The 12809-nt window shown below is 41.2% G+C and overlaps 1 protein-coding gene across 4 annotated transcripts in view; it reads right to left on the bottom strand.

The window, feature by feature from the left end:
* The window catches only part of LOC138743325 (kelch-like protein 3), a 169615-nt gene that overhangs the window by 19767 nt on the left and 137039 nt on the right, over positions 1–12809 (bottom strand). For all 4 annotated transcript variants that reach the window (XM_069898500.1, XM_069898501.1, XM_069898498.1 and 1 more), the window contains 4 exons: positions 8761–8878; positions 7021–7218; positions 6721–6822; positions 5187–5315 (listed from right to left, as the gene is read on the bottom strand). In XM_069898500.1, the coding sequence (XP_069754601.1) occupies positions 5187–5315; positions 6721–6822; positions 7021–7218; positions 8761–8878 (547 nt within the window). The remainder of the gene's footprint in view (positions 1–5186; positions 5316–6720; positions 6823–7020; positions 7219–8760; positions 8879–12809) is intronic.

Here is a 12809-nt window from a genome sequence, read left to right on the forward strand (position 1 = left end):
TCCACGGCATGGCTTCGATTGTCCCTTTCATTTTTGTTCTCTGGACACGCCTCTCTTTCCACTTTGGCGCTTTTTGTTAAACTGTTTATGTCCGTTCTTGCTCACTGCATCGACATTGCAGCTAGTTTCACTGAACAGCTCTTTTGCCTGCGTTTTTACAGTTTCTGTAGCCCTACAGAGTGCTATGGCTTTTTCCAGGTCTAGATTTTCCTCTTTTAGCAGTCTTTCCCTTAGACTATTATCTGGAATACCACACACAAATCTGTCTTATATCAGCAAGTCAGTCAGTCCGCCAAATTAACAAGCTTTTCTTCATTTTCTCAATTCAGTCACATACTGATCATTTACTTTCTTCCATTTATTTGTACACATGAAAAATCTGTGCCTCTCAAATGTCACGTTAAGTTTAGGTATGTAGTATGCGTCAAACTGTTCCATTATTTTTCCAATTTCATTTTGTCTCCTTCAGCAGCAAATGTGAAGTTATTATACACTTCCAGGGCTTCATCACCCACGACATGTAAGAAAAAGGGTGCTTTCACTTTATCACTTTTCTCATCAGCTCCGACTGCCGCTAAATACAATCCAAAACGCTGATTGATTCAGTTCCAATTTCAGCCACATTACCTGTCACCTGAAGTTTTGCTGGTAGATGTAATCCTTCCATTTTTCATTTTGTTAGCTTCACTTCACTGATTAGTTGTTGACTTTAGATTTTTATTTTAAAGTATTTCCTTTTAATTTCCTTAATCCACTTCTGACACCATGCTTCATATGTGTGAGTTCTTAGACAACACATGGATGAAGGAAAAGGTTCTTTACTTTAAAGTTGTTGTAAACAGCCCATGAGGCATGCCATGAGGCTGCAAGCCTCCATTACAGATCTTACATACAGTCTCCTGCTCTGTGTCAGCCCCCCTGCTGGCAGCCAAGTTTAATCAAATAGGAACTATAATCAAGGCCTTGCTAATGGCCATGCAATCATGATCACTATCATTACACAGAGCACCTATGGCATAAGGAATATTTAAAGTGGTATGTGAGTGGAAAAAAAAAGGTTGAGAGCCACTGCATTAACTAAAAGATCTGGCACATCCTGTTGCAGATCTATAAAACATTGCTCAGGTCACTCTTGGGTGCATTGTGGACAATATTGGTTGCCACACGACAGGAAGAATGCAGTACCATTAAAAAGAGTGCGGAGAGATTGACCAGGACGTTGCTTAGAATGGACAGCTTTACTTTTGAGGAGAGTTTGGATATGTTGGGTAGAATAAACTTCAATGGAATACAAGAGACGAAGACATGATCTTATTTGGGAATATAATGTTATGAGGAGCATAGATAGTTAATCAGAGACATTTTCCCAGGGTGGGAGAGTCTAATTCTAGAGGGCATGGATTAAAAGTAAAAGGGGAATAATTGAAAGGAGGACAGCAGCAGCAACCATGATTGGCTCCTAGGATCAGCGGAGAAGGGTAAAATTAGATACAGCAGCAGTGATAAGAGATTGTATAATCAGGGGCAAAGATAAGTGCTTCTGTGGGCGCTAGCAAGAGTCCATGATAGAGTCATGACATGGTCCAGAATGTCTCTGATCGGATACAGGACATTCTGAGAGATGAGGGACACCAGCCAGGATACAGTTTATTTTTGTACCAATGACAAAGCCAGGAAGGGAGATGTGGTCTTAAAGAATGAGTCCAAGAAGCTAGATGCAAGTTAAAATGCCAGAGACAAATTCTCAAAAGACATCTTCTATAAATCTACCAAATCCCACAGTTACCTCAACTACATGTCTTCACAACCTGTTCCCTGTAAGGAATCCATTCCTTTCTCTCAATTCCTCTGACTCCATTGCATTTGCTTCCAGGAAGAGATCTTGTATGCCAGAATGTCCTCCTTCTTCCAAAAACATGACTTCCCATCTGCCACCATCAACTCGTTTATCACCTGCAAATTCTCCATTTCCTGCACAATTGTTCTGTATCCCTCTGTGACCCCCCCCCCATCCACTCCTCCTTTCCCACTAATCGCCCCTTGGTACCTACCCCCGTGACTGCAGGAGGTGCTCTGCTTGCTCCCAGACCTCCTCCCTTACCAGCATTCGAGACTGGACGCAGCTGGGAGATCACTTCATTGAGTACCTCAGCTCTATTCGCCGCAATAGCAGGAATCTCCAGGTGTCTACCCATAATCAATTCCCCACCCCATTCCCTTGCTGACATGTCTGTCCATGGTCTCATGCATTGCTAGACTGAGACCATCACCAAATTGGAGGAGCAACACCTCATATTCTGTCTGGGCACCCTCCAACCACAAGGCATGAACATCAACCTCCAGTTTCTGTTAGATCCCCAGTGCCCAATCTTTCATTATGACTCCTTTCCTCTTGGTCTTTTTCTTTTCCCCCAGCTGTTGTCTGAGCCAAAAACAACTGCTCCCCAATTACTTCTCACCTTTCCTCTCTCCTGTTTCCCATCCATATCCAATTAACAAATTTTGTCTGTTACCCACCACCCACCCCCCCCCCCACCCGCCCATTCTTTCCTTCTCCCCAGCCTTTTAATTCAGACACCTGCCTACTTTCTGATCAGGCCCAAAATATTGGTTATATAGACCTGCTGAGTTCTCCAGCATTTTTGTGTTTTTACTACAATCACAGTGTCTGCAGACTTACAGATTTCATTTATAACCAGGGTAACATGTCACTAAGGACCTGGTGAAGATGGGAAAGATTCAGATATTTTGATGATGGGCACTCTTCTAAAGTAGTGTGACAGGTATGAGAGGGATGAGATACACCTGAACTGGAGGGGAACTAATATCCTCTCGATAAGGTTTGCTGGTGATACTCAGGAGGATTTAGAGTCGAAGGGAGGTGGGAACCAGAGCAGCAGGAGGAGGTGATGGGATGGGATCAGGAAAGTAATAAAAGTTAAAGGACAGAAAAATCCAAAGCAAGGGACAAAATAGACCAATTTCCAACCTAATTCTAAAAAGACAATGGGTATTAAAAAAAGAACTAGCTTGAAGGTTCTTCATCTCAAACTATTGCATCTGCAATAGTTTAGTTATCAGCAGAGATAGCTGATAATATTTATGACCTGATTAGGATTACTGAGACATAGTGTCATGGTGACCAGGGTTAGGAGCTTGATTTGAAGGGGTACTCAACATTTAACAAGGGCAGTTTGAAAGGTGAAGTAAGTGTGAAAGCATTACTCTATCAAGATAAAGTTGAGGAAATTTAAAGGAAGGAGATAATCTTAGATGAAGAGGAATCTTGATCAGTTAAATTGTGAAGTAACAGAGGGCAGAAGATATTAATGAGAGTGGTTTACATATCACCAAAACAGTAGGAATGAGATTGAGGATGGCATCAAGCAAGAAATAAGGGATGTGGGGAATAAAGTTGCAGCAGTTATAATAGATGATGTAGATTGGGAAAACCAAACTGGTTGCAACATGGTGGAGGAGGAATTCCTGGAGTGTCAGGAATTAGGCTTCTTCAGGTGCATTCTCCACCAAGAGTGCGCCTGCAGAAGTGGAAGCGGCTCTTTGAATTGCTCCGGCTCCTGTCCCTTTGGGCTATCAGGTTTGGGATGGCTGGCTGTCAGAGCTGGGACAGCCGGCACAGGCTATCAGCGTAGGATGTCCCCACACTGGCTGCCCCTGCCCTGACGTCCTGTGCCGGGGGGCAGGGGCAGCTGGGAGGGGAGCTGTCAGGTGCTCGCCAGCTGACTGTCATCCCCTTAGCAGCCGCTTTCAGACGGCTGCATTCATGTGCAGGGGAGACCTCAGTGCTCCGGCGGTGATCCCTCCCGGCTTTACAATCAGGGATTTTGGCCACCTGAAAGTGCCTATTGTTTCCTGAACCAATATATCAGGGAACCAAGCAGATAGCAGACAATCCTTGACTGAGTGAATATGGTGAAAATTTTCTTTGAGCTGGAGAACAACACTGTTAATTCACAGACTTGGGTCCAGAACTTAAAGAAGGGTTGCAACAATAATATGAGGCGTGAATTGGCTAGGATAGAATGGAAGAATACACTCAATGGGCTGATATTAGATAGACAATGGCAGGTATTTAAGGATCTTCAATTACATGCCTGTGTGCAACTGTGGCTAATAAGGGAAATCAGAAATAGAACTGAAACCAAAGAAGGGCCAAATAAATTGGCCAGGAAAAGCAGAAAACCTGATGTCTGTGGGGAAAAATTAGAATTCAGTAGAGAAAGGAAGAAAAGGGTCTAATTAGAAGAGAAAAAATAGAGTATGAGAGGAAATTTGCAGTGAACATAACTGCTTCCAAAAGCTTCTATGGGCATGTAAGAAGCAAAGCAAATGTAAGCCCTTTGCTGTCAGAATCAGGGGAATTAATAATAGGAAATGGCAGTCAAGTGAATTGATTTAATAAGAAAATTTGCAGATGCTGCTATCTAGTTCAGTACACTAAAGTTCTGGAGAAACTTAGTAGGCCACATAGCATCTGTAGAAAATAAAATCCAGTCGACATTTCAGGCCTTTCCTGAGGAGATCTGAAAATCAGCGGAGGCAAGAGGTGGATACAGTTTAAGAGGTTAACCATATAGGACTGATATGAGCAGAAAACATTTTCACTCAGAGACTGTAAATATGTAGATCTCCCTACATGTTGTTAAGACATTTGAAAAGGAGTTGGATATGCCCCTACAGCCTAAAGGGATCAAGTGGTTTGGAGAGAAAACGAATAAAGTACTTCAAATATTTGATCAGCCATGATTGATTGAATGGTGGTGCAGGGTCAAAGGGCTGAATGACTTTTCCCAACTCCCATTTTCAGAGCTTTTATACAGTGCAGAAGCAGGACCTTCAGCAAACTTCATCCATGCCAGCCAGATTGCCATCCAAGCTAGTCCTATTTGCCTGTTTGTCCAGGGTAACCCAATGGGTCACTGATAATTTGGAGGGAGAATATTAAATATTGTCAAAATGTAAAAGATAGATGCATATTAAGTATTCTTGCATTATTGTCACAGTGAATATTTATATATATTTATATATTCATCATCTCTTTCTGTATGGTAATATATATTATAGAATTTTTTGGCTGGAGCAAAGAAGAATTTTGGTGTCTATATACATTGTACTTTATGACCATAAATTCATCATCAAATAATCTTTAAAAGAAACATTCAAACCTGCACCACTGCGACGTGTGCTCATATCTGAAACGTACGTCCATTCGTTGCTGACTGGATTATAAGCTTCAACAGTACTGAGACATTGGCGTGATGCTCCATCATATCCACCTACTGCATACAACCTGCCTGGAGAAAGAAGGGCATTAACAATCAAAACGCATGCACAGGTGGAACATTGTTAAAAGTATGTTTTTTTCACATTCAGTACTGTTTACCTAAAGTGGAGGAAAGGATTGAGAGAGGAACTAAATAGAGAGAATTAAGCAGAGAGAGAGAGAGAGAGAGAGAGATACAGAGATCAGGAGATTTAATATGCATGGGTGATTTGCACAGTGAATTTTGACTACAAATTCTATTACTTCCTCTCCAGCAATAGGTCCAGAGCCAAACAACAAAACCTAAAAGCTGACAGATATTTATGCCAAAAGCATTCATAAAGCCATGAATGTTGCTAGCTTAAAAAAGTAACAATCAAGAAGAAAGAACAGTTACAAAAAAAGATTCCTGGATAATGAGGCTTATCTCAATACTGTCTCATCATGGTTTAAATTATTTGGTAACAGGCTAGTTATGTCCCTTGTGAAAATGAACATTCTAATCCTGCAAATAAAAAAGTTGCCCCTATTTTGGTAAAAGTAAATTGCTGCAGTTTTTGACATGTACATTATACAATTACAATTTTTATTACAACCATCTCCAACTAAACTCTTACAAATTATTTGCATTAAAAACAAAGCTTTCTGCACTTCCCACAAATAGGTTTGGTACCTCTGAGTCGCTGAATGTGGGAGAGAATGGATTTTCATCGTCTCCAGCTAAAAGATGAAAGATATTGGAGAGCATGTGGAAGTTAAACAATTAAGAATGTAGAAGGTATCAGATATTTTAAGAGAAAGGAACATCAAACACAAGATTACACGTTAATTAATGCTTCCAGGTTAATACACTATTGAACATCCTCATATATCAGATCAATTTTTTGTGAAGGTTGTAAGTGGTTTTCTTCAACTGCTTTGGTGCAGTGTATGGAGACGTTCCGTATACCACACACGTTGAAGTTTCTGCATGAGCATGCCAGTGAGAAAATACCCAGAAACAATCTTCATTAAAGTAAAGCACATCATTATCATGCAAAACAATGTGATAACAGAAAAGGCCACACACAATGACTTACAGCCATCAGGAGAACAGGCCCCTTAAAAAACTGTGAAGAGAATAATATTTATGTAAACCAATCTTAGTATGCAACAATCAACACACTCAATTCAATTTTCATGTAAATAAACTAACTTATTTTCTATTAAATAAATTATTATAAGTACCTGAATTTGCATCATAAGGATTAAAATTTCCAAAAAAGATTAATTAGTTGTACTAATCATTCGTTTGTCAAATTATAGAAAATTGTATTTGAGACTCATATATCTAGTCTATATATGCACTGAGTTGTTCATTATTTGGTGTGTAACAGTGGGGCCCGCAATCAGTTTAAAAATCAAAGATCTATAAAACAAACTCATTTTTTTCTTACCTTCCACAACTCCAACACCGACACTACTTCTTCTTGTATTCATGGGTGCCACAAAAAACCACTCATTTATTTTGGAATTATAAGCCTCAACTGAAGATAACCCTGGTTAATGGGAAAAAATTGCATTATCACCCTATTTTCAGAAATAGTAGTAACACAAAAGGTAAAATATTTTTACTCCATACCACTCATTATAAACAAGATATGTAATTTTAATCATTAAATAGAATTATAAAGTAAGAATATACTAAATGGTGGAATAACAATCCCTGACGTTATTTCAAGGATAACCAGCTTTACCTGTACTCCCATCAAATCCACCCACAGCGTAGAGTAGATCATTTAACACTGCTGCTCCAAGAGTACTCCGTCTCTCCTGCATACTGGCAATGGATGTCCACTGATCTTTAACTGCATCATATACATCTACTGTCCGAACTCTCAAAGACCCATTGAATCCTCCTACAGCGTAAACACGACCACTCATGTACACAACACCTACGGAAGCCAAAAATATAGGAGAGCAAATAAACTACATGCTGAACATAAAACACTGCAGTTTCTCTATGCATTCTCAAGATATTGCAATTTGTCTTATATTCTCCATTTTATGTTTGTTCTGATGTCCAAACTATATTTTTAATTGTGAAGTTAATGCATCTACTGTTTCTCAGCAGACCTGTACATAACGCAACCTATTTTGTTAATTTTATGATTACATAAATTTACAACGACAGTGAATTAATAGCACGATAAAAGTATAAAAGGAACAGAAAAACACTTGCTCTCACGCAGAGCTTTATCTCATTCCAGAACTATTTTACAATGTTTTGCAACAAGTCACTTTAAAATGCAAATCATTAAATACAGTGCAAGATAAATCTTGTGCAGACAGATAAATCTTTGTCTAAATAAGACAGGCTTAATTTAAGAAAATATCTTTTCTTCTTTCTTTTCTTTGGCTTGGCTTCACGGACGAAGATTTATGGAGGGGGTAAAAAGTCCACGTCAGCTGCAGGCTCGTTTGTGGCTGACAAGTCCGATGCGGGACAGGCAGACACGATTGCAGCGGTTGCAAGGGAAAATTGGTTGGTTGGGGTTGGGTTTTTCCTCCTTTGCCTTTTGTCAGTGAGGTGGGCTCTGCGGTCTACTTCAAAGGAGGTTGCTGCCCGCCAAACTGTGAGGCGCCAAGATGCACGGTTTGAGGCGTTATCAGCCCACTGGCGGTGGTCAATGGGGCAGGCACCAAGAGATTTCTTTAGGCAGTCCTTGTACCTTTTCTTTGGTGCACCTCTGTCACGGTGGCCAGTGGAGAGCTCGCCATATAACACGATCTTGGGAAGGCGATGGTCCTCCATTCTGGAGACGTGACCCATCCAGCGCAGCTGGATCTTCAGCAGCGTGGACTCGATGCTGTCGACCTCTGCCATCTCGAGTACTTCAACGTTAGGGGTGTAAGCGCTCCAATGGATGTTGAGGATAGAGCGGAGACAACGCTGGTGGAAGCGTTCTAGGAGCCGTAGGTGGTGCCGGTAGATGACCCATGATTCGGAGCCGAACAGGAGTGTGGGTATGACAACGGCTCTGTATACGCTTATCTTTGTGAGGTTTTCAGTTGGTTGTTTTTCCAGACTCTTTTGTGTAGTCTTCCAAAGGCGCTATTTGCCTTGGCGAGTCTGTTGTCTATCTCATTGTCGATCCTTGCATCTGATGAAATGGTGCAGCCGAGATAGGTAAACTGGTTGACCGTTTTGAGTTTTGTGTGCCCGATGGAGATGTGGGGGGGCTGGCCAGCTCTTCAGCGCTTGACGTCCTGCTTTGCGGAAACTGCCAAAATGTTTGGCCTGGAAGTCAGCCTGAAGAAAACTGAGGTCCTCCATCAGCCAGCTCCCCACCATGACTTAAGAAAATATAATGAAAGTATTATAGCATAGAAGCAATTACTTATGCCTCAGGACATTCAATAAAATTATAGATGCAGTCATAACATTGCTCTCGACTGAACAGAATTCTCGGTTTATTGATAATAAACGTACTGACCTGCTCTGCATCTTCTGGAAGGCAGCTCTGCAACTTGATTCCAACGATCTTCTTTGAAATCATAGCACTCCACACTTCGGATAGCTTTAGGTGCCTGACCACCAACTACTATCATAACCTGCAATCAAGAATAGATTAATAATATACTGCAGAGTTTATGAAGCATTGTTTTTACTTGTGGACAGAATAATTGTAGCAATGTATTTCATGCATTAAATTCTCATACATGTAACCCCATGGTATCCTAATCCTACATAAATCAGCAGAGATCTAGCAGGCAATATCCAACAATATTTCATCATTAATTCCAAAGTGCAAAACACAGAAATGCCGATCAATAGCCCCACAAAAAACCTGACTCACAAATTGTTTGTATGAAAAATAATTATAAATAACCAAAGCTTTAGCTTCACAAAAAAATCACCAAATTAAATTATTTCCACTTCTCCTCCACTGCACACCACCACTATCCCTCCTCCCCCCCGCTCCTCTCCCCCCCGCGTCCCCAAATCTCCTACTGAACTTCATTGGTTCTATTAACTCAGTTCCAACATCCAGGTCTCAAATTCATGGCAGCTCTGGATATTCAGAAGTTTTTGAAGTTATCAATGATTACAGGATACAAATTTAAAGAAAAAATGCCAAAAATACAGAGGATGGGAGTGGGAATGATGTCTACACGAGTTGCAGAAAAGTCAATCAGGACTTTCTAAGGAACATTGATTAGCATGTAAAATCATTTGTGGAATAAGATGCAGACTGAACATATTAATTTCCTAAAATTTGACATTTGGCTCAATAACCAAGTGACTTTGCATGTTATACAAATTCTAGGTCCTTTGGCTTCACTCATCCTTGCCAAACAAGATGCCCTTCTGAGCTAGTTCAATTTGCTTGCACTTTACCCATAGTCATCTAACCCTTTACTATCATCTAACCCTTTCCTATCCATGTCGAAATGTCTTTTAAATCTCATAATTGTTCTCAGGACCATCACTTCCCCTGGTAGCTTGTATTTAATTGTCTCATGTACAGAATGCAAAAAGGTTACAGTGGGACAAATAATTATAACTTAATTTGCAAGTGTACCAAAGATTCCATGTTAAAATTATAGGGAAAATGATCTGCACAAAAGTACATTTTTTGGAAAGAATTAAGTGTGAGGAAATTCTGCCATGATTAATCTTTAGTTTAATGTTAAACTATATTTCATATTTACATGTCTTAGTAAGGTTATTTTGTGGGTTTGGTTTCAGGGGCACATCGACCACACATTTGCATTTTAAAAACACAGAGATATTCTTTGAAGATGGCAGCTGGCCTCTATTAACAGAGACTTTTTTTTTGCATTTTAAACATAATTACACACAGAAACCATTTTGAAATTCAGAAAGTCTGCTGTTTGCATTTGAAGCAGAGAGATGAAAAAGAGTTTAAGATGAATCTTGAGAAGAGAACAATGGACTGTTTTCTTGAGAAGCCATTTTGCTGGTCCATACCAGACAGCTCAGAAGTAGGAGATAAATATCAAACACAGAAAATTACTTTGATTTTAAATTTGAGAAGACAAAGATTAAATTATGCTTTTTAGCATGAAGATTTTAAAAGGTTCAGAAGAACTTCAAAGATAGATTATCAAAATCAGAGATATTTTGGGTCAGTTGAAGAAGACTTGGCCATCCTGTGAGATACAGGAGTGAGAAAGCAGCAATATTTCCTTTAGAGATGGAAACCTGGCTGTACTCTCCGTAAAAAAAACACCAAAAGTGGTATTTTAAAAGAGAGCAGGCTTGTGGGTCCATGGAAGAGTCGTTCTCAATTAAGAAAGAAATCATCATGGAAAACAAACTCCGTAACTCTTAGGCAAGATAAGAGGGAGTTTGTGAAATCATTCGACTGAAGAAATATCTCTGAAAAACAGCTCATCAAGAAATTTGTGAGTTTAAAGAGGTCTGAAGACATGATATTTCAAAATGCTTCGTAATTATTTTTGAACTGTGATTTTAAAATCTTCAAGTTCAACACAAGCTGTTTGATGCTGAAATTTAAAAGTGACTTTTCAGAATTATGCCTAAACTGTAATTGTTTAGGATTTTGCCACATGTGCATATTTTACATTTGCGCATAGTAGATGATTAACAGTTTAATAAAACTATTATTTTGAATTTGCCATTGTCTGGTGAAATTTCCATTGCTGTTCCTTTGTTAGTTCATAACAAAATTAAGGGCTCGTGTCTGGGATCTAACCAAAATTGGAGCTTAATGAGAGCTCATTTGATCGATTAATATTTGATTTGCTTGGTTAAATTTCTTTTTGAAAGCCAATTAAAAGGCTTGTGTGTGGAAAGACAGCAGAAATGGATTTAGGTAAGTTTTTGGCATCACCGACCTCTGCAGGATTGCAGAAGAAATGATTCAGTGACTATACCCTAAAAGTTGGAAACTGAGGTGGTAAAATCATCAATTAAAAATATGGAGATCCTGTGGCGACCCATGCACAAAGACATGAACCAGCCCACAAAATGGCTGACGAGCACAGCCAACGCGTGGACCTGGGGGTGACACCGGCTATCGTCGCAGGTGACTTTGGTAGGAACGCCGACCAACCCGAGGTCGGCGCTCCAATGACATGGCGTCCTAACGTCAGTGCCAGGGGCCCATAACAGCAGAGCTGCCAGTGCAATAAAGCAATCTTTGATTTTGACTCCACATGTGCGTGTCTTCCTTCTGCACTCATCATAGGGCATACACTGCATTGGTAACCCCAACAGGTCCAACCGGCAGCTGGACCCAAAGATGACGGATCAAATGGAGCCAGTGACTATCCATGTGGTCTCTCTCAGGTTTCCGACATTTTGGGTGTCATAACCGCATATGTTGTTTGAGCGGGCCGAGGCTCAGTTCCAGCTTTACCACCGACGACACCCGCTACTTCTATGATATGAGTGCCCTTGATCAGGACACAGCAGTAAAGGTCGTAGATTTCCTACGGAAGGAAAATACAAAGCCCTCAAAGAACTACTAACCACTAACATACTAACTACTAACCTGCACTTTCAGGCTTTCCCAGGATAAGCGTGCCGCCTGATTGCTGCTCATGGATGGATTGGGGGACAGGGCCCCATACGCCCTAATAAGTGAGATGCTTGCGTTAACCAAGGGCCGCAAGCCTTGCCTGCTCTTCTGAAGCACCTGCCTGAGGATATACGGCTCTTCCTCACAAACGAGGACTTTAGTGACCCTCAGAGGATCGCCACCCAGGCAGACATGCTCTGGAGAGCAAGGAGAGACACCAATGGCATCATAGACCACATCAGCAAGACCTATGAACAGCTCCCAGAAAGATCAAGGCCAGTAGAGAGGCAGGTGAACACTCCGGAACAAGTCTGCTATTACCACCAGCGTTGGGGTGCTGAGGCCTTTCTATGCCGCCCATCTTGTGGGTTTTCGGGAAATGACCTGGTCAACCATCATTAATGGCTACAGCAGTTGGCCTGTGTGATTGCCTCCTCCACTTTTGAGACTCAGTCGGGAAGGCGTTTCCTGGTTGACACGGGCGACAAGATAAATGTCCTAATCCCTGCAGGCCTCAACATCCGCAGCGGCGGGAAGAGCCCAACACTGAGGGCAGTCAACTGCTCCTGCATTCAAACTTTCGGGACCCTCACCATCCTTCGTTTCGGCAACAGACGCTTTACATGGACCTTTATCTTCGTATCACTCCTTGGGGCCGACTTCCTTTAAGTCCACTGCTTGTTAGTCGACCTTAACTGAGGTGCTTGATGCATGTCAGAACCTTTCAGACTCTGTCTCTGGGGAGAAGCCAATCTACCTGCCCCCCACCTGGACTCTATAACATTCTCAGACATTGAATTCGCCTGCATCCTGGCAGAGATCCCCTTGACAATGGTGCCACAGTTCTCCACCACTGAGCCAAAGCATACAGACCGAGGACCCCCCACTCCATGCCAGGGCAATGTTGACTCCCTCCCAACAAACTCAGCTTGGTGAAAGAGGAGTTCAAAAATATGAAGGAGCTTGGGATTTTA

This window comes from Narcine bancroftii, chromosome 9 (genome assembly GCF_036971445.1).
Source record: "Narcine bancroftii isolate sNarBan1 chromosome 9, sNarBan1.hap1, whole genome shotgun sequence".
Taxonomy (NCBI): Eukaryota; Metazoa; Chordata; class Chondrichthyes; order Torpediniformes; family Narcinidae; genus Narcine; species Narcine bancroftii.